The following is a 21,841-nucleotide window of genomic DNA, read 5'->3' as shown; positions in this document are numbered from 1 at the left end:
CCAGTGTACGCCGCGTTGATAATGAAGGCCCTAATGACTCCCTGCTGTGTGTCTGTGTGTGTGTGTGTGTGTGTGTGTGTGTGTGTGTGTGTGTGTGTGTGTGTGTATGCTCCAGGTACGAGGGAAGCCAGCGGAAGCTCTCCGGGCCAGTGGGTCTATGTCAGCGACACCACCGTTCAGACTGTACCAGAGTCCAGGGTCCTCAACTCTCAGGCATACCTGCTGTTCTACGAGGAAATGCTGTAGTACAACTACGTGGCATTTTGCTAATGATGTCATCCTTTTATCTGCTTTTCAGAGCGAGAGTACTATCTTTAATACTATTATCTATAAATAGGAGGTGTGAGAGAACAAACCGAAAGATGTTTGGCAGTTTGGGCCTGATGGGCTTTTCATGTAGCTGTCATTTTTGCTTACAGTTCCTCGATTTGAATATTGGCACTTTATATCCGACTGCATAGATCAATGAAAGGTTTGACAATTTGACAATTTAATTAATGCTGAAGTGATTTGAGTTTTGCTGCTTTAGTATAATTTGAGGGTCCAGTTTTTCCACTTCAGCATGGTTTTTTTTCACCGAGGACCTTAGACATCTGAGACGGGTTAGAGAGAGTCGTTGAACCATTTGAAGAGCGAGCGAGAAGCTGAAATGAACTTTTCTTCTTATACTGTACCTCTACTGTATACCTCTACAGCTCACCTAGGCCTGAGTTGCACACACTGCATGAAGGGATTTGCTAGCCAACGAGAAACAAGCAAGACTTAACGCATGTTGGACTGTGCTCGGCACTGAATGGTTGAAGACGGTAATTTTCGGGCTGTCTTTCTGTTTTCTGAAAGTCCTTAATCATTTTTCTGTGTGCCTGCGTGCGTGTGGGTGCGGGTGCGTGTACGTGTGCGCAGCAGAGAAAAAGAACATTTGCTTAAAGATTAGCACAAATTAGGAAAAAGCTAAGTTATTCGCAACCTGAAGTGGTGGAATGGAATGTAGTTTATTTTTTTCTTTTACACCAGAATAAATGAATGTATATCTCTTACTGATTTATGATAGCCAAAGAAGAGTTTGGCAATTGAAAGTCCTATCAGAATATACGTATAAATTAAACACCCAAGGTGTTTTCTTCATAATGAGTTTCTTGGATATTTCCTTTTATCGCTGAGGGTCTTGAGTGTTGCAACATTACGAAGTACTTACTGTATGTGATTAACAGAACAAACAATTCACTCTGCCTCTGTTGTATTTCAACTAGTTCTAGACATGCAACCGCAACATATGACTCACTTTGATATCGGGAACGCAGACAACTTTATTTTATTTTTTCCTCAATACCATCACTAATGTTGATTGGATTTTCTTTTTTAAGAGCAGAAAAGAGGAAGAGCTATTAAGGCTCCAAGCCTGACCAAAAACATCTTACATGACAATTGCATGGGCTCATAGTGTAGTGAATGCCTACTATTTTTATTGCCTACTCTTAAATTCCCCTGTCTTGTGAGTTATTTATCTTTTTATATGAAAATATTTTAAACGATAATGTTGTTTTCATTGCTTGTCTGACAATTGCCAAAATATTCAGATGAGGTGAGGGATTTTCTGTACATTAAGGTAAATAGATATAATGTTTCAAAAACAAGCAGATTTTCAGTGCCTACATGTGTGCTTCAGATTGAATAAATGCAAAGGGGAATGTGTGGCATATTTATGTACGGTATTAGCCTTCTGTATGCAAAAGAGTACAAAATAATTTCATGTCTATTGGGGAAACAATATGTACTGTATGTATGGTGCCTCAGGCTTGCAGGGTTTTTCTTCCAGGCTGATATTTCCGGTTTGTTTCCTGAAAATGACGATGATTTCAGTTATAAACTGTTTAAAACTGTTAGGATATGTACAGTATATCAGATGATAGGCTATTAAAAAAAAAAACAATAAATCTAATTTATGAACTGTAGTACTCTTAAAGGCTATTGTCTTTCTTAGCACATTTTATTCCTTTTCATACAACGGTGTATAAGGTAATTTATCATTTTTTGCTCAGTGCAAGGCATCTGTAAGTCCTAGCCTGTCACTGCAGATACAGTACAGCCATATTCACTCTGTCGTTGGTGACTATGTGCCCTGACGGGTGCAACGCAGCGCTGTTTCGGAACATGTCGCGAGCTGGTGAAGAAGAGGTGGGTGTGGAATCAGGGAAAGGGCAACGTCTAAAACTATCAGCTTAACCCGTCCTCTTGTTCTGGCACATGTATGACATCTGGATCACACTGTTGCGACATGAAAACAGGTTGTCAAGCCACCACCAACATAACGGCAAAATCTTTTTGAAATGTATTTGTCTATTTTTAAAAGGAGGAGGCTGCTGCTGCATTTTGCTTGGGGACATGCTGCTGATTCAGGATTAACTGTGATTTTAATCCCAGTTAATGAAAGGCTCCCAGCACTCCTGTTAAATGGCCACAAAGCAAGAGGGTGATGGTAAACTCAACGCTGATCGTATCTTCAAATTGACCAGTAGGTGAAGGTTAAATTTCACCGCACTGCTATGCGAGTCATTAACCAGGCCAATACACCAGTACCACACTACATAATTTGGGACACACCAGAAACAATGTAGCAAGCACAACTACTACATCACAAAGCAACTGCCAATGCCATTGGCCCTCAAGGTTACATTGCACCAGATACAAGACATGAATAACATAGACATGAAATGGATTTGCATATTTGGTGCACATTACTCTCATTTATCTGTCATGAAGGTATCCCACAAGGGCATAAATATATAGGCAATAGGGTAGAATGAATCCCATCATTAGATCAACAGAATTATGATGTGGCAAGCATGCATTTTATATTATTTGATTTGTTATCTATTTTTCCGTGCATTTTATATGTAATAGGCTGCTGTAACTGCAGTATAAAAAGTGGCTGCAACAATAAATTAATCTTTGTCCTTTTAGATTCAGACAAGCAGCCGCAGACTGACTGCAAGTGCCGGTCAGCCTTCTCAAGATTACAAAACAAGATCAATCATTTTTAAGATATCATTTTAGTCCTTTTTTTAAAAAGCCAATCTGAATTATGCAGTGTGTTATAACTAGCACATACACAGCAGTGGTCAGAGGCAGTCTGCTTCCCCCAACTCTTCCTTTGAGAAATGTAGACCCTGCACTGTTGGGTTGGACCCTGCGCTGACAATTAATAATATATCTGGCGGACAGATATTGAGCTTATGAGTGGCCAGATTCTGGCCACTTGCCAAAGTGAGGACTGCCTTTGATGGATTGGTATAGGAAATAGGAATATGGTCCCTGGTGTGGGAACTAACAGTTTGAATATTGTCATAAAAGTCATGGAGCATTTAAGCCTTTCATTGCACAAAGCAAACTGTCTGATATGCATATTTGTTTTTAAACTAATGTTTTTGTGTTATTTAACTTATGTTACGTATTAGGTTGACTGTGACTCATGATTATGACAGTCATGTTTCAGGGCTAGTGGATTTCAGATGTAGCCTACATACACACATACAGAGACACGGCGCATAATTAAGTTGGTTTCTAGTAAATAGCATACATTCCATAGGGCTGGACCACAGACAAATAACTTGGAACTATGTTGTCCTTGTCCCTAAATAAATCAAATATTTAAGGTGTTATTTTTTAATGTAGTTATAGAGCGCAATACATATAAGTATAAGTCAGAAACCTTGCTGTTATTAGATCTCAATTTCAAAATAGGATAGCATTTTATCAATAATGAACATCTCCAAAGTTAAAAGCTTCTTCTTTCAGTCTGACTGGAAAAACTGGTCTATGCATTAATTCACTCCCAACAGGTTAGATAAGATTATGGCTATTCTGGACTTCCCAAAAAGTCTAAAAATTCATTAGTCATTAGTGCATTAAAGAAAAGCTCAACATATTAATAGTGTAACTAAACTTAAACTGTCTAACGTGCATGGGTTAACTTTGGTCTCAAAATTGATTGATTGATTGAAATATTTATTAACAGTTTGTAGAATTACAGTACATTTTAAGCACAAACTCAATACAGAGACTGTCAACTGTGAGTGGACGACCCAATTAAGCATTACACTTGTTTACAACAGGGTCCACATTGTTCAATTCATCAAAAGTATAGGGCATCTGAAAAAGGGGGCCTTGACATTTTTTTTTAGAAGACTTGATTATTTAAGAATGTATTGAATGGGTGTGCTATTTTGTTTGTATGTTATATTATGTGTATGTATTCATTTATTTAGCAATAGCATTATTTTCTCATTCCAGTAAAGGAATTGAAAGTTATTAAATGACAATTTTGGGGTCTAAATAATGCCAACATCCCATTATTCCGTTACGTTAGTAGTTTGCTGGTTTGAAGGTTATTCTTTCTTCCGTGTTATGAAATATATTACCTGATTTACCATTTCCCGGTATGTAAAAAAATAAATAAATAATAGACAGCTCGCGTGCTACGGTGCTACGGCCCTCCTCCAAGATGGCTCGCGTGCACGAGACTGTACCCGACACCACGCACGTGTCGTCTCAACTCACAGGCACAGCTCGTGCCCGGCCGTGGCTAGCAGCCAGCTCACTTCTCCGTTGACTGAAGCCATTTTGATTATCTGCTAGTCTGAAAAACGGTGGAAAACTGATTTCTTGGAAAGACGGAAAAGGTGGGAATGATAATAATTATAGGCCGGAGCAACTGTATTTTAAACCCGGTTTTATTCCAGCCTCGTAAGAAGTGAGACTGTACGTTGAACATTGATCTTGCAATCCAAACGGCTGCTTGAGCTCAACGCGTCGTATTTTATTCTGTAGCGTTAGCATTCAGATTAGCATGGGTATCCCGTTCCTCCTCAGCTCTTAAACGTTTTGTCAACAGCGGTTTCGAGGCCCCCGATTTGAGTCTACGGAGGCTAAACGCACAACATGATTATCAACGTTAACCGAATAATGCCTCGCCACGGTGGTTCCGAGTTTATTTCACAATCTGGACGGAAATGGATGCTAATAATGTTAGCTGTTTAGCTAGCTGGTGTCGGTTAAATATTCATTTTCGCTTTATTTTGTGTCGAAGCTGCAGCCACTATCTGCTAGCGGCAGCTGTCCTCTGTGTGCTTCGACGTTGTGTGTTATAAATAAAGTCATAAAGATGTTGTTGTGTTTTTGCAGGGCTGCAGGGACAGGGATGTGGGACCAGGGAGGACAGCCCTGGCCGCAGTGGCCTCTCAGCCAGCAGCAGTGGATGCAGTCTTTTCAACACCAGCAAGATCCAGGTCAGTGAATGACAACAAGATCCGATCTCATATTTCACTTGGATCAGTGGTTTTCATATCAAGTGCACGGACCATTATTTATTCGGCATTTGAGCCACCACCACCATTTGACTACATTTAACCTCTCACGCAGACCCAAAACTTGATGTATTGATAGACATAACAAATCTTCTACATTCTCTAATTGTGCAGACTTGAAAACGTTCACCACTGAGTTAGATAAAACAAAATGTTTTAGTTTTAAACCTGTTTGACTTGTTTCTTACACCAGGTCAAGTGGACTGGGCAGCACTGGCTCAGGCCTGGATTGCACAAAAAGAGTCGACGGGAGCGGAACAGCTCCAACCCAACGGTCAAGATATCCCGGGCCTAGACCCTGTTCCACAGAACAACCATGGAGCCTTCCACGGTGACCCATCTTTTGGAAGAATGTGGCAGCCTGGTACGCAATTTATAGAAATCAGTGATCTATCTCTAAATCAACAACCGAGATGATCTGTTCGGGAGTAGCCATGGATCAAGATCATTGATATATTTCATATCGAGTCTGACTTTTGCTTTCGTATGATAGTCTTGGTCTCTCTGTACCCCCCTAATAGTCACTAGACATCTGCACGGAGAGCCCGTACTTCTGTACATGAAAAAAACAAAACAAAGTGCTGACCATGTAGCCAAGGATGTTTGTTAACTCGACATTTCTGTGTGCTAGTGCTGCAAGAATTGGCCAAAAATGACTGTCGAATATTCCTTTTAAAACACAGTGTGAACATCGAATGTATATCATTTTAATATAAAATATTGTACCCTAAAATATGCAGCAAAACGTTCTTTCTTTCTCTATATGCGCCGGCCGCAGGTGGTGCTGAGAAATGCGCTTTCTTGCGAGATCAAATGAATGATTCTCATTCATACTTAACTTTATCTTATAGCCTATTTTTTTGTAATGGTTTAGTTTAGATACAGAGACGATGTGCTCATTGTGCTGTGATAGTAAGTCTTGATCCAAGGCTAGTTCGGCAGCATTCTTACTTGGCGATTGCATATTCAGTATCATTGACTTGAACTTCCGTTCTCACAGAAAAACATGAATGAGCCTTTGACCATTTTTGGCTTCCGTCCATCGTCCACAGAATGGGGAATGCACGGCCAACCCCCTCCCCCGCCTCCCCCGGACCAGGCCTGGATCCCGCCGGCGTCGGTGCCGATGGACGTGGTGAACCCCAACGAGGACAGCAACAGCCAGGACAGCATAGACTTCACCTCCGACGCCCACCATGGGGTTTACCCCCAGAACAGCCATGGGTATGGGGCTCAGCCCGACAGCTACGCCATGGTCCCCTTGGCCATGAACCAGTTTGATTATCAGGTATGCAGATGTCACAGTCGGATTTGTTGAAGCGTTTGCGATTATAAGTGTGCCAGCCAAGTAAAAGAGGAGGATCCATAGAAACTGTGCTGATTGCCACAATCTAGGCGCCTTCTAGAACAGTCAGTGCTTTCTTGATGCCTTGCAGAGAATGTTCGATTGTTGAAGACCCAGCATGGTTTGGTATGATTTTTATCCGTTAATCTTTGCTTTTTGATTCATATTTTAACTTTTTAGACCATTGTGGATTTGATAAATATTACCTGCCTTGTTCTTTGAAAAGGCACAAACCACACCAAATCCTGTAAATGCCATTTGGTGGCAATTTGCCAGAATCTGTTGTGTACAGTAATTAGTTTGAACGTTAACTTTAAATGTGTGTTCTACCATTCTACAGCATGGCGCTGCTCCAAATTATGGTCCCGCTGGGGGCTTCCATCCCCCATACTGGCCGGGCCCTCCTCAGAACAGACGAGACAACAGAGCCCCTGGATTCAGGGATCGGCCCAGGTCCCCTATCCAGCTCCCTATCAAACCGGATGCCCCGTCATCACTAGGTGAGTTGTTTGTTGTTCTTAACTTTTAACACTTTGTTTAAACAGTTGCTATTCTTTTGAGCAGACACGCCCCCCCCCTCCTGTTTAAGCCCATTCAACTTCAGAGTGACTCCACATTAACCATGTTGGACTCTTTGAAAAACTTTTTCTGGTGACTGACATTGTACTAGTAATGCATGAGGAGATTCACTTTTTTTATTTAATAATTTTATTCCTAACATTAGACATTTATAAAGGGAAATAAGGAATAGAAAAATGACAGCTCCCCCATACAACATTAGAGGGGCAATATCAGTCACCAGGGTCATTAGTTTTAGTCTAAGATTTTAAATTGAATGGGCTTATATAGAAGGGTGTGTCAAATCAATATTGGATGTCCAAATAGGAGGCCTGGATACACACTGCACACAAAAAACAGCATAGATGTTAACACGCAGCCCGCAAGAACCGTAGTAACCGTAGGATTAAATTAATCGTCTAGCCTGCCAGAACCGTAGCCTGCGTTTTCCAGGGTTTATATTCTTTAATCCATGTTTTGATCTGATCGTATCGTTAGCTGCCGCTCGTTAGCATAACAGTCAAAGTGGGACAGTGGCAGCGGCCATTTTGAAGATGCGCGCATCCACTTTCACTCGTTTCTGGTGAAAACAAGGTTTTTCAACAGCCTCCACCAGCGTTGTGATACTCACGTTTTTTCACCACCGACCGAGAGAACAACAACCGGTCAAGACACCACACACAGCATTTTGTTATTGTAACATGATCCGGTTGCGGATATTTGGCCCTTCAAAATAAGTGGTGCGCGCGATAAAACCATGGCAATGCGCGATAGATAGATTAATTAATGCTGGCGGCAAAACGTTTAAAATGATCTCAGAAGTGTAAGTGAAATGACATTGAACTCATTGTTACATTATGCAATTCCCTAAATTGTGTTGGTAATATATTTGTTACTTGGCTCTATTCTACAAGTTCACAACACATTTTGCAATGCGAGCTTGTAGATCAGCTATTGTATTTTTGCTATTTTTGAACAAATAAAATAATGTGACTGTAATGACATGCCCAATATAGTAATGCCATCTTGAAAGTGGTAATGAAAAGTATGTATACAAGTAATTGTAAATATGGTGGGAAAATATACAGATTGTTAGAAAGTGTCGTCATGATGAAACCGAATGTTTTAAAAAAAGAAAGTGGCACAATTAATTAATTTGCAATTAAACGCTACACCAAAATGTAGATCTGTTACTCTCGGCTGCAGATGCTGTGAAAAGGCGCACACTGCCTGCATGGATACGAGAGGGCCTTGAGAAAATGGACAGAGAGAAGCAGAAGAAAATCGAGCGAGAGAGAATGGAGAAGGAGCGCATCATATCGGGAAAAGATGAAGGCCTCGATGAGGACGATGAGGAGGACGATGGAGGGGGCGAGGCCCGTGTTCCCCGCCGGAGTAAATTTGTAAGTTAACAGATAGAGGCCATCTGGTATTATTCTTTTACAAGTTCTGCCTACGACGTATTTCATTGAATGGACTTTCTGCATTAATCGTCAACAGGACAGTGATGATGAGGAGGGGCATGAAGAAGAAAAAGAGGAAAAGGCCTCCCTTAAAAAAGAGTTTGCCAGCCGTAGCCCGTCTCCTCCCTTGGAGGACAGCGAACCAGAGATGACCGAGGAGGAAAGAGAGTTCCAACTGGTCAGTGTCCCTGTCTATGAGAGCATGATGAGGCTCATCATTGTTTTATACTGTTCATGGCTGTTGTTTTGCCCTGAATGGTTAAAAGCATTGGGTTGAGCTTCTCTCGTTGGCCAACCTCTTCCCCAGATGTTCCTGACCAAAACGCTGCTGACCGAGATCTTGCTGGAAGTCACGAATGAAGAGATCCAGCACGTGGCCAGAGAAACGCACCGCAAGGCCACCAAAGGTCTGCTCTTGTTTTCTCCAGCTCATCCATCATCTGTGCCTGACACCAAGACATTGTGTTTAAGTCTGAAGAGAATCCATTCTGTGTTTCATAGTCTCTAAAATGGACTCAATTGTGCCCTGTTAACCAGGCTAATTGAGAGGCACACTTGAGAATATCATGTCTGATTATGGTATGCTTTCTCAACCATTCTCTGCTAATGCATCGGAAGGAAAGAGCAGAGCAGGGTGTTTTTTAAGAGCACAATGACAAAAAGAGGAAAAAAAAGTCCATTTGGTTCCTTGGCTTTATGGGACCAGGGCTACTTGACTGGCTGTAAGTCTGACTAGCGTCTCACCAGTGACTGTATGATCACCTCCCGCCTATAAATACACAGGTTCTTGCTCGGTTGAAGAGACAGTGCATTAGTACAGAGTGGTTTCTATCCCTCCTGTCCGACTGTTTGACTTGGATTGTGTGGCAAACCGCTTGTTTGTTAACCCTCTCTCTTCTCTCCATTTTTTTTTCTCTTATCAAAGACAGCTCTTGTGAATAGTGCGTTATCTGTGACCCCCTACTCTAGCGACTCTCTTGCCGTTGAGAAAGTGGTGGCTGTATGTGTTTTAACATGTTGTTCCTGTTGTTGATGTGAATCAAAGCTCCTGCAAAACAGCTGGCACGGTCAAGTGCATTGGCTTCTCTGACTGGTCTCAGTGAGTATCCCATTTCTGTTACTGGGAAGGGCACGAGGGTTGGACAGTGGGTGGGTGGGTTGAGATTGGGGCAGAGTTGACAACGTCAATGATTCCACAGGGTTTTTGGACTTTCACTGAATAGAAGCATGCTCTCTTAGAAATATTGAGAAGTAGATCTATTTTTAAGGGTTGATGAATTAAAAGGGGAATGAGCGTGCAGTTTTGAGTATATGATTTTTGTCCCTTCTTATCTCAACAATCGGGACTCTGTCGTCTGACAGGCGGGCTTGGTGATTACGGTTCGGACGAGAGCGAGGATGAGGATGACCATAGCACCCGGGGGTCTGAGTCGTCCGATACAGACGAGGAGGAGTTGCGTCACCGCATCCGTGAGAAGCAGGATGCCTTCCGTCGTAAAGAGAGGGAGATGCAGCAGCTACAGGAGAGACAAGCCCTGGAGGCTTCGATGCTTGCACGTGGTGAGAGTTTGATGTTGGTTTCTCAGCATGTTCAATGGATTGATGTCCAGTCAGTCAATTTAAACTTGATTTATATAGCTCATTTGAGAATCTCTTTTAAATGTAACCTTGGACAGTAAATATTTGCCTCTGACCAGTTTGTTTTTCTGTGTTCACAGAAGAGATGGCGAAGGAGAGATTGAGCAGAGAAGGGGGGGATTATGACGAGGTTCAGGCAGAGAGTTTACACAAACAGGAAGCTAGGGAGAGGGAGGCGGAGCCTGTGGTAGAGAGGCGTAGGTCCCGTAGTGAGAAGGAGGGAAGTGAGGGCAGGCACTCGGGACGAGGGAAGGACAAAACGGCGCGAGGTGGCAGTGAGTCCCCAGCTAACGGCCACAGCAGCAGTTCCCCGTCCAGCTCCAGCCGGAGTTCTAGTCGCTCCTCTTCCCCCTCCTCTTCATCTTCGAGCTCTTCCCGTAGCTCTTCGCGGTCCTCCACCCCACGCAGGAAGAGGAGGCGCAGTCGCTCATCCTCCCACAAGGCTCGTGGCCGCCGTAGTCGCAGCCGCAGCTCTCACAGGCGTCATAGTGACAAGGTCAGGGACAGGAGGCGCAGCAGCACAGAGCGTTCCGGACGACACAAGAACGGCCGCAGCGTTTCCAGGGAACGCAGGAACCACAGGAGTAGATCCAGGGACAGAGGCAGGGCCAAAGAGAGCCGTAGTCGCAGCAGAGACAGGGAGAGGAAGAGGAGTAGGGAACGGAGGGACAGCAGTCATAGTCGGAGTAGCAAACATAAGCAAAGGGTCTCTAGCAAGGACAGAGAGAGGAAAAAAGACCGGAGCCGCAGCCACGATAAAGACAGCAAAGACAGCAAAGACAAGAAAAAGAAGGATAAAGACAGGGAGAGAGAGAAGGAGAAAGAGTCTGATAAGAAGAAAGACAAGGCAAAACCTAAAGAGAAAGAAAGGGATAGGGAAAAAGATAAAGGAAGCAGTGCTGTGTCCGAGGAGAATGGGAAGTCAAAGAAGAGGAAAGAGAGCGACTCTCACACAGACTCTCAGAGTGACAAGCACTCCAGACATGACAGCAAGGCCAGCAAGAAGGGCTCCGCCAAAGCTAGCAAGAAGCGCTCCGAATCTGAATCTAGTAGGTCCCCAACCCCTGAAGTTAGCAAGGAAAAAAAATCTAAGAAATCCAAACGTAGTCGTTCAAGATCCACGGAAAAATCTCACAAGTCTGGTAAGAAGGCAAGCCGCAAACACAAGTCTAAGTCACGATCAAGGTAGTATTCGTTCTTTTCTCTCTCTTTTTCTGTAGTATGTCTTTGTTGTATGTCTCTGTAGTCTGTATGATTTAGAGGAATTCTAATTTCTAGCCTATAATGAATAATCATTGTAAAACTCAAGGAAAGATGAAATTTCATGCAGCTTGTCCATATTCTATAAACGCAAATGCAATCCTAGCCATTTCCTCTTAACATTTCGATAAGCATTATTATTAAGGTTCAAGTCTGATTCTGATCATTTGTATACCAGAGCGCTAGTTACGTTATGTTTCCATCAGTGTATTTTCCCTAAATTATTATTTATCTATTGCCTCTGTGCCTTTGTTGAGCCGGTTTTAGTTGATTACTGTTGTGTTAATGTTTATCTGGCTGCCCTTCAGTGGATATGATTTAAATGTTAAAATATCAATGAACAGATCTGCCAAAGAAAAGAACAACAACCCTCTAGCACTGCTTATAAGTGCTAATTATCCACAAGTACTAATGAACTGTATGTTTGTGTGTTGGAGGGAAGTGGGTGCGCTTGTATTCATGTGTGTGTTTGTGTCTGCATGGCTCGTTGTAACTAGTGCAGTACTAAAGTTTGTCCCACGACTCTCTTTCAGGTCCACGTCTCCTTCCCGCCGCAGCAGGCGCTGAGGAGTACAGAGTGCCTCTTGAACTGTGCACTTTTTAAATTCCATGAGTTTAAACAGGCTTGTCTCATTATAGAGGCAACGGTGTAGGTGAAAATGCCACTCCTACCCTCAACCCCCCCTCTCTCCCCTGTTCAACTGTGTAAATAATGTTATTTTTAAAAGTGAATACTGCGGAAAGAAAGGACTCTTTGAATGCTAGCTTTTTTTCCTTTTTTTGCTTGTAACATTTGTGGACATTTAAAACTCTGAAGTTGTATCGTTTTAAAACCCATAACAGGAGTGACCGTATCCAAATCATGTAAATTGTCCCAATAAAACTGATTGTACCGTGGCTATTTTCTTTCATGATGCATGCATGCTTGCTATAAATTGGACAATTAATTGCAAATGAAAAGCTACTAGTCAGGTTTCATGTAAAGTAAATTAATACCGTACATGACTTCGGTATTAATTCGATAATAAGCTATTAAATATTCATAATCCAAGCCAAGGGCAAAATGTGTGCCTGTATATTATAATGATTAAAATAATTATGAATATGACCAAGCATTTTTGAGTAGTCCAACAAGCCTTGGGGTTTTCTGTATTCACAAAGCAACATTAGATTGGGTATGATGGATTTATGATTTCTGGGTTTGATGTATTTATATATTTTTTTTAACGAAGGCTCTCACGAGAGTTCCAAATATCTACAGACGACACAGACATTAGCATTGACGTCAGGTCAATGTAGAAACTTGCATCGTTCATCGTGACGGGCATTCAGACGACTGTCATCGTGACAAGCATTGTGCAGACCCTATATAAAGAGTGGTTGTACAAGTGTATGGCCTGTATAACGGTGCAGTACCGAACTGACCACTGGGAGGAAGCAATACGCCGATGGGCGTCCAGTCTGCTTTTGATTGATTACATTGAAATATTTATTAACAGTTTGCAGAATTACAGTACATTTCAAGCACAAACTCAATACAAAGACTGTTAACTGTGAGTGGACGACCCAATTAAGCATTACACTTGTTTACAACAGGGTCCACCATGTCCAATTCATCAAAACAGAACAGGAATTCATCATAATGCCGGAAAGCTAAAAGAAGAACCTTTTTATCAGAGACATTGATCGAAAGATGATATTAAATGCATTACATTTATTGTTATTTCTTCAAGTGACCTGGCTGCTATCGGTCATTCGGGTGAAAGGGATTAAAGGCATTGATGTGTCCTGGTCCTGAGAAAAGTACTAGGAACTAATAAAGAGAGTTAAGTTTCTACCCGAACCTAAGTGGAGTGGGGAAGCGACAACGGTCACATTGGCTAACCGCTAGCATAGTGCATATAACCGCCAATGTAAACATAAATATATCACTTTTCAAAATGTACTCAAGGAAGTTCGGGCGTCTAATGCTTGGACTAGTTTGCACAAGTCCAAAAGCAAGCGTGAAGAATCCTGTCCTGCAGCAGAAGAGTGCGTTCAGCTGGACCTCCGTATGTTATCACCGCACACAGCTGTTGCAGAGTCAAAATGCCCTGCATATCGGGTAAGTTTTAGGTTATTATTATGTTGATAGACGATTATTGATCAAACAGGGGAAATTGAGATGACCTGCCATGATGACTGAAATAATGTAAGACCCATTTTTAATAATAACCAATAACCACATTATGCATTAAAGTGAACATTGTGTGATTGAATTCACTGCCCAGATCCCACCCCCCCACCCCATAAACTTTAACATAGATGTAAACTTAGCCCAAACATTTAGACTCTCGTAGAGGTTTTTATGAGATTCGTCAGAATCGAAAAAACCCTCTGTTTTTTCGATTCTGACGAATCTCATAAAAACCTCTACGAGAGTCTAAATGTTTGGGCTAATGTAAACTGTGTTCTGGTGAATCTGGGGACTTTGATACCTAATCCAAGAGAAATGACGATGCAGGATATGTGGGCAAAATGCAGGAGATGCCTTCAGGATCCAGTAGGAGTGTTGGCAGCCCTGGATCATGGCACATAACCATAACTTAATTTTGTCCAGAATGTTGTCCAAAAAATATACACAATTTTAGCATGTAGGCCTATGTCATTGTCAGACTTACATTTACCCTTCAATTTATTGTTTATGCCCAAAATGCCCATAATTCCTAAGTGCCCATTTGTCCTTGTTACCTTTTGTAACTGAAGCTAGGATTTGACAGCAGCATGATAATGGAATGCCATTACAATTTACAATTTAGCAGACGCTCTTAATCCAGAGCGATTTACATTAAGCAAGAATAAAAAGCATGGCAATACATTACATACATAAAAAGTAAATGCTATACAAAAAGTTCTATCTAAGGGGGCAGGGTAAGTGCTACGGGCCAAGATGGAGTCTTAAAAGGTGGTTTTTCAGACTGTGGTGGAAGATTTGGAGTGATGCTGCAGTTCTGACTGCCATTATGGCAAATGGATACATCAACACAGGCTTTTACTGTGAATCGTTAATATTTCCCTCACAATTATATTGTCATCTTCTCTAGTGTTCGTTCAGCCTCCCAAACTACAGTGGACCCCAATGAGCTGAAGAGGTTCCAGTCACTGGCCAGCAAGTGGTGGGATGAAGGAGGAGAATTTGCTGCTCTGCATTCCATGAATGACTTGAGAGTGCCTTTTATACGGTGTGTGTGTGTGTGTGTGTGTGTTTGTGTATTTGAGGGCACGCATTATATACTCTTACTCTATATACTGTCCATTATTTATTCTGCATTTGAGCCACGGACCACCGTTTGATGGGATTTAGGCGCCTCTCAGACCCAAGACTTTGTCCACAATTCCATGCTGTACCATTGGTACCATTAGGAGAGACAACAGGCAAATGTTGATAAACATAAAAAATGGTCTACATTCTGTAAACGTGTACACTTCTTGTAAATTAACTGTCCAGATTTGGACCAATAATTAAAATTTTGATGGCGTAAAATGAAACCAAATGGACCTGTAACGAAGGGCATTTGGTTTCATTTTCACGCTGTCAAGAGTTAAAGATCTATAAGGGCCAATTTACCAACTCCATCATTTAGCTGGGGACTCTCAAGGGCCACTGGTGGTCCACCGACCACTGGTTGAAATTAAACCACTCTTTTAAAGCAATATGTTTATTTCAATCAGCCACAGTCAATAAAATTGATAAACTATCAGGTTAATGTACTAAAAAATATCCAGAAGGGGGGGGTGAAACTTAGATAATTATTAGGCGTGCCAAGGAAGTAGAAAAAATAACTACCAGCTTTTTCTACTTTAACACCCAACCAATAAGCAAAGTGAATTCTCATTGCAGTCTGTGTACTGTACGAGTGCATGTTTTGGGTGCTGGTTGGGGGGGATAATCTTTTGATTGATAAGATCTGCTATTGAAGATCATTGCGTTATCCATGTATGTAAAGAGAGAGAGAGAGCCGACCGTTGCTCTCCCCTTCCCCCCTCTGTTGTCTCCCAGATGATGAGTCTCTATAGTGGCAGTGTGACATCTACTGCCTCTGTAGGTTGAACCTGACACGGGATGAGTCTGATACGACTCTGCCCTCAGGCTGTGTTTAAATGAGGCGATGTGACAACACTGCCCCTGTTGCTGCTTTATCTGCTACTAGTACTCCCCAGTGTACCTTTAAAATCTCTAACCCTGCTTTTATTTTAACTTCGTTCAGACTAGGTTGAGTAGTTAGTTTAAATAACGGTGTGTAGTGTATTGTTATTGGGGGACATACCATTACACAAGTGTTTGGGTTCAGCAGTAGTCTTATCAATCAGTCTTGGTCTTCTGGACAATCTGCCTATGATGAACTTTGCTGCCTCACTGCTTGTGCCAACGTTATGGCGCCGCACCACAGCTGGACTTTAATGAGGGACATACTGTATATAGACAGACGTGTGTGCCTTGTGCCTGAGGGAGACAGCTGTCAGATAGCTTGGGAAGGAAGAGAAAAAAGAGAGAGGAGGTGGAGAGATAAACAAATGGGCTGAGAGGGAATGGGCAGCAAGCCTGTAATTTCTCCAGAGGATCATTGATGTCGAGCATTGCTTAGGACGATAGTGTCTTGGTTGTGACAGTGAATGGTGGGAAATACGTTGAGATTCTCTGGGAGAACCAACCAACACTCTTCTTATCCCAAAGATCGACGTACATGAGATGCTGAGGCATACTGTGTGTTTTCATTGAAGATTACATTCCCTGTCCCTTGCATTATATCCTAAAATGTGTGTTAATGGTGTGATGGTGCCATGGAAGGAGGCCTTAAATGTGACTTCTGTCTCGTCCATGTGCTCAGGGACAATCTGTTGACTGTGCGTGGAGGGCAGCCAGGGAAACCCCTTGCAGGATTCAAGATACTAGATGTTGGCTGTGGAGGTGGCCTGCTCACAGAGGTAAGTGTGTGTTATAGATGCTATGTAGGCCAGTTGAATCTCATGGACGTCAGCCTTGTTTGACATACCTGCCATGAGGTCCCAATTGTTTGAATTGCTACTGTTCAAATCAGATGTCCGTTCCGTCCCTATGGCAGAATAGTAATCTGTGTGAATAAGATAGTGCTTGTGGTGTTGCTCTGACGTGGTGTGCCCTTTCACACACGCACCAGTGCTTTAGCATACAGTACATGTAAATGTCAGCCGGAGTCACGTTGTGTCTTCGCTGTCTTGTGGATTTGGCTGGTCGTGGTTTGGTGGAGAGGACGGTCAGGTGGTTTACACTTGTTTATCCGTTTGTGTGTTTTGATAGGTAGACGTAAGAGGACAGGGCTCTTGTCCCGGCCTTCATTTGAAGTGAACAAATACCAGCTCTCTGGTGTGATCCAAGTAGACAAAATCAGGTCTCATGAGAGACGTCTCCCTTGCACACTCTGGCACATTTATACATGCGCACAGACATGTGCCCAGATCTCTCACATGGACACACACACACACACACGTCTCTTACAGTGTCTGTAAGCATTGGAATTCTGTGTCTTCTTTCAAAATACCGCCTCTATGACTATTCCACTCTGAAGAAAACAATTGTGGGAGAGTGGAGATTTGCCTTTAGGTGACACACACACACACACACACACACACTCACGGGTCTCACACTCATGCACACGGGTTTGCTGTGTGTTCACAGCAGTTCTCCAGCAGAGGGCACTGGATATCACAAGCCAGCTCTTGTTGTTTTGCTCTACCAGTTTATGTACAATACATACTTTTTGGTAACTAGTCTGACATGTCATGTTCAGTCTACCAGAGTATTATTGATTGAACTGTATTTCTCCCTCTAATCATCCTAATCATTGCTAGTGATAAAATATTTCCAAATTGAAATATTGTCTGGTGGAATTATATATAAACCTAATTTTTTTTCTTCTTAAAAATCAATCTTTATATCAACAGTGAACACAATTCTATTTGTTCTAAGAATGTTCCTCTGCATCTTTCCAGCCTCTGGGTCGCCTGGGAGCCGACGTGTTGGGCATCGACCCCGTAGAGGACAGCATTGGCACGGCCCGGGTCCACTCGTCCCGCGACCCGGACCTCCGGCACCGCGTGCAGTACCAGGCCTGCACTCTGGAGGACCTCACCGGGGAAGGGGACGAGGACGACGGCTTCGACGCTGTGGTGGCCTCGGAGGTGGTGGAGCATCTGGCCGACCTGGAAACATTCGCCTACTGCTGCAGCCATGTGCTCAAGGTGGGTAATAATGGGACGAGCTTAGCTTTTCACTCACTGTTAACCCATTTTGACCTGAGATCAGATTCTAAAAATGTCTTCTACATCCTGACAGTTTTCTGAAAAAGCTATGTTTCTAGGTTCTAGTCGTTCTTTGATTTTTCAAAAATAGCAAACCTACAAGCTCGTAGCGTGCCACCGAGTGGCAACAATGATATGATAATTTGATGTAGTTAGTGTATGTAGTGATCGTATGCATACACATAGGACAATTGTGAGTCGTCGTGAAGCTTTTCATGTCATATTTTGCCCACACGTCGCCCTCTAGAGGTGAAAGCCACATACAGTACGGTATATACAGTACGTGACCATGAACATAATCTCCTGGTTCAGTGGGTCACAAAACAAACACTTTGAGGGGGGAAAGGGCTTCTGGTAATCTCTGCTTAATGCCACTGCTTTCAGGTCAATTGAAGATTCAATTTGCTGTCTATTTTTGCATACCGGATATGAAAAAAAAATCCTTAAAGGTTTTATGACATTCATTTTCATTTATTTTAGTTTTTCTTTTTTCTTTTAGGTTTTATGACCTCAATTACACCCAAAAAACCTGAACTTTGAACATTCAGTGGATTTTCTGTGGTCTGAAGTTTCCTTTGGGGTTTGGAAGCCTTTTGAGCTACAATGAAAACAGGCAAAACAGTGAAAACAGTGACATCTGCTGGCAAATCCCATTGACATGTATGGGATTTGCAGGATCTTACATCACAAACTGCCGGCAAATCAGAGGCCTGTTTGAGCCAGAAAACCCCAGATCACAGAAAATCTACTGAATGTTAAAAGTTCATGTTTTTTGGGTGCAATTGAGATTAGAAAACCTAAAAAATAATAAGAACAATTCCAAAACCTTTTTTTTAATGTCACAATCCCTTTAAATAAAAAGACCTGGAATGTGGTACAAAACTGCCGAGTTCAAACGCCAAACGGTGACATCTTTGCATGTCCACTTGTATGTGAAATGCTTTTATTCTGCAACACTTGGTCTCTGAATAGAACAGTTAGGCAGATGAACCACAATAAAGGGTTCTGTGGAGCGTGCATGAGGCTCTTTTTATGTCCGTCTGATTGCCCGAGGTTGAAATCGGTGTCCTTTGGCACTGAGCAGTGTGACCACCAAGCCAAGAAACGTGATGTGTAAACAACAAAACAAAACAACTGTTGTGACTCATGAGGGAGCGACTGATGGAAAACCATTAGTACCTCAATACTGTCTATAAAATAAATGCAGTCATTTTTCCATATTTGAAACAGTTTGTCGTGTGTGTGTGTGTGTGTGTTCGCTTACAGCCTGGCGGCTCGCTCTTCATCACCACCCTCAATAAGACCAACCTGTCCTATGCGCTGGGTATCGTGGCGGCAGAACGGCTGCTACGCATCGTTCCGATGGGGACCCATGACTGGGAGAAGTTCGTCAGCCCTGAGGAGCTGGAGCGCCTGGTCGAGTCCTGTAAGTCTGTGGTTTATCCTTCCTTCTCAGACCTCCTCTCCTCTTCCTCATTTCCTTCTCTATTCAGGAGCAATATATTTGTCACTATGCAGCCTGCAGGTCAGTACTGTAGTTGAGTTTTTTCTCGTAAGGCTAATGTACTTACGGCAAGTGGGTGTGACAGCACCCCAGAGAGAACATTGACCACACAGCAGCTGGTAAAAACGCTTTGGACAACTCCATTGGACCCTCAAACTGTCTGCTAAAGCAACTAACTCCCCCTCTCATGCAAGTAATTGACAATATATAAAGTCACAACGCCAACTTTGACGAGGCAGTATTGTTTTGTTTTCAAAATATAAGGTTTTCTTAATTTCCTGAAAATAATTATATTTTTCCTTTCCTGAAGAATGAACATTTTGAATAATTACATGGATGGCACCCAAAAGATGGTCACCATTTACTTTGTTTTATTGAGGTTATACTGGAGGTTATTTTGAATATACCTTGAATATACTTTGCTTGTTATTCTGAAGAAAATGTGTTCTAATAAACTAAAGCTTAAATCATGCATGCAGGCTTGCATCCAAATGCATGATTTCTAGCCCCTCCTATACACAGATTAATGTTTGGCCTCTAGTCTATTATATCGCTAGAAGCTCCAAAGCATTCATATTTTGAACGAGAGGCATGTTGAAGTCAGAAATTAAGCGTGTAGTATATTCATCACATCAAAACCACGGAGACCGCCCTGGATTAGGAGAGACGAGGAATTCTTTCTGCCGTGCTAACAGCTAAGTGAACGGTAAGCTTCACTCTACGGTGGCCGAGTGTCCGACTGAAAAATAAAAAAGGAACAAATTCAGAATATTCTCCCCTCACCTGATATCATTGAAGATGCGCTAGGAGTAGGACGTGTACACCCGTCCCATGTACGCGTCGATTGGTTTTCCTAGGACGTGTGGAGCCGTCCTACGGACGGAAACGGTTAATGGCGTTTAATGTTTGTATTTGCACCGTTTGTTTTATATCACCAATACATCACCTAATCAACATGAGATAGACTTTAATATACGGGTGTGATTTTTATCTCTCAAACTCAATCCTTGTATTGAATTCTTCACAGACTATTCAAAAACCAAACAAAAAAGACAAAGTTGCTGTACCGTAATTCAGTTTTTCATCATGGAAAAAGTGAGAACGTTCTACCAGAGTGAAACACTAGGTTAACTTTATCTTTCTTCTGCGGCTGACATTACTTCTGTGACTGTCCCTCCTTGGCTTCTATGTTTCCCCTCCCACCTTCCTTCTGCCTACCCTGTTTTCTCCCTCCTATCCTCCTCTTCACAGATGGACTGTCGGTGCAGTCTGTGCGGGGCATGCTCTACAACCCTGTGTCAGGACGCTGGAGCTGGACCGACAGTACGGCCATCAACTACGCTCTGCATGCCGTCAAGCTGGGCGAGGAGCCTCCGACGGACCCGGCCGAGGCAGACTGCCCCGACCCCGACCCCCAACGCCAAGCTGCTTCCTAGAAGCCAGCTGTGATGCAGCGTTTATGAGACTTTAGTGAAAGAAAGGAGATGGACCGTCCAAACCTATAGCATTGAAAAGCTGTGAAGAGCGGAAGATGTGGTGTGGTTGTTGAGTGGTCTCCTGAGCATTATGAAAGTTCTGATGTTGGTTTTGTTCAGGGTTGGGACGACCTCCTGCTCCTTCGATGAGGAGTTGACAGACCAGCTACTTCAGAACCATTAAGAATTGTGTTAACTGTTCAGTGTCAAAAGGTTGTCTACAATTGTCAATCAATGCACTTTTGGATCATCACTGTCCTAAAGAAGAGAATACCGTATCAAAATATATTGTATGTTTTGTGATTGTACATCTTGCCATGATGTCAAATCTCTTCAGATTCTCTAATAATATGACAACAGAAAAGAAAGCTTTCAAACTTGAGTTCATTGTGTGACTAGGCTGAAGTCACGTGCGCAGAGGGAATTCATTACGGGGGTCGGGGTTAGCAATGGTCTCAGCCGCTGCCACTACTATACTAACATTAGACCAATTATAATGTGGATGCCTGGATTTATTGCATAACCCGACACGTGCCTCTGACTCACTGTACTTCATTACTGCCTGACATCAAAGGGACCAGTAGGTTGAGTATTCAGGGACACACGCGTCCGCCTCTAGTGGCTGGATGCACAATAAAGAACCCCCAGAACTCAAGAGTGTACAAATGGACCCTTAAGGGTTTCATTTGTACACAGTCTAGAGTCGCAGATCTTTAGGGGTCCATTTTGGAACCCACTCGCAGGCAAGGAAGATCCCAAGGTGACTGTGAACTAGGAACAATCTTCATTTTCACAATCAAGAGTTATTCATAGTGATGGTAATGAATGATCAACAACACCAATATGAATGACTTAAAGCTGAGTAGGCCTATCACACTTGGTATCATCTACCTGTGCTGTTCCATTAGCTAGACCTA

At 42.6% G+C, this 21,841-nt stretch overlaps 3 protein-coding genes across 7 annotated transcripts in view; all 3 read left to right on the top strand.

Moving 5' to 3' along the window:
• The window catches only part of usp45 (ubiquitin specific peptidase 45), a 47,306-nt gene extending 45,350 nt beyond the window's left edge, over positions 1-1,956 (top strand). For all 4 annotated transcript variants that reach the window (XM_080768667.1, XM_080768668.1, XM_080768666.1 and 1 more), the window contains one exon: positions 116-1,956. In XM_080768667.1, coding sequence (XP_080624793.1) covers positions 116-246 — 131 coding nt within the window. In that variant the 3' untranslated portion in view covers positions 247-1,956. The remainder of the gene's footprint in view (positions 1-115) is intronic.
• Positions 1,957-4,566: 2,610 nt separating this feature from the next.
• Positions 4,567-12,524, top strand: pnisr (PNN-interacting serine/arginine-rich protein). Of its 2 annotated transcripts, none has more exons than XM_080768562.1 (12): positions 4,567-4,679; positions 5,182-5,285; positions 5,557-5,727; positions 6,416-6,651; positions 7,049-7,208; positions 8,473-8,669; positions 8,767-8,907; positions 9,037-9,136; positions 9,775-9,828; positions 10,092-10,289; positions 10,448-11,552; positions 12,161-12,524. In XM_080768562.1, exons 2-12 carry the CDS (start codon positions 5,198-5,200, stop codon positions 12,192-12,194), a joined length of 2,484 nt encoding a protein of 827 aa, XP_080624688.1. In that variant the 5' UTR covers positions 4,567-4,679; positions 5,182-5,197; the 3' UTR covers positions 12,195-12,524. The 2 variants fall into 2 exon arrangements, with proteins under 2 accessions (XP_080624688.1, XP_080624687.1); XM_080768561.1 differs by having other exon boundaries at positions 8,452-8,669.
• Positions 12,525-13,488: 964 nt separating this feature from the next.
• Positions 13,489-21,263, top strand: coq3 (coenzyme Q3 methyltransferase). Its single transcript, XM_080769264.1, has 6 exons — positions 13,489-13,731; positions 14,711-14,848; positions 16,496-16,592; positions 17,637-17,885; positions 19,212-19,371; positions 20,701-21,263. Exons 1-6 carry the CDS (start codon positions 13,568-13,570, stop codon positions 20,883-20,885), a joined length of 993 nt encoding a protein of 330 aa, XP_080625390.1. The 5' UTR covers positions 13,489-13,567; the 3' UTR covers positions 20,886-21,263.
• Positions 21,264-21,841: the final 578 nt, after the last annotated feature.

The sequence above is a fragment of the Protomyctophum bolini genome (genome assembly GCF_963924005.1).
Source record: "Protomyctophum bolini genome assembly, chromosome: 7".
NCBI lineage: Eukaryota > Metazoa > Chordata > Actinopteri > Myctophiformes > Myctophidae > Protomyctophum > Protomyctophum bolini.
Note: the sequence above shows the minus strand (reverse complement) of the source record. Positions and strands in the feature narration are given on the sequence as shown.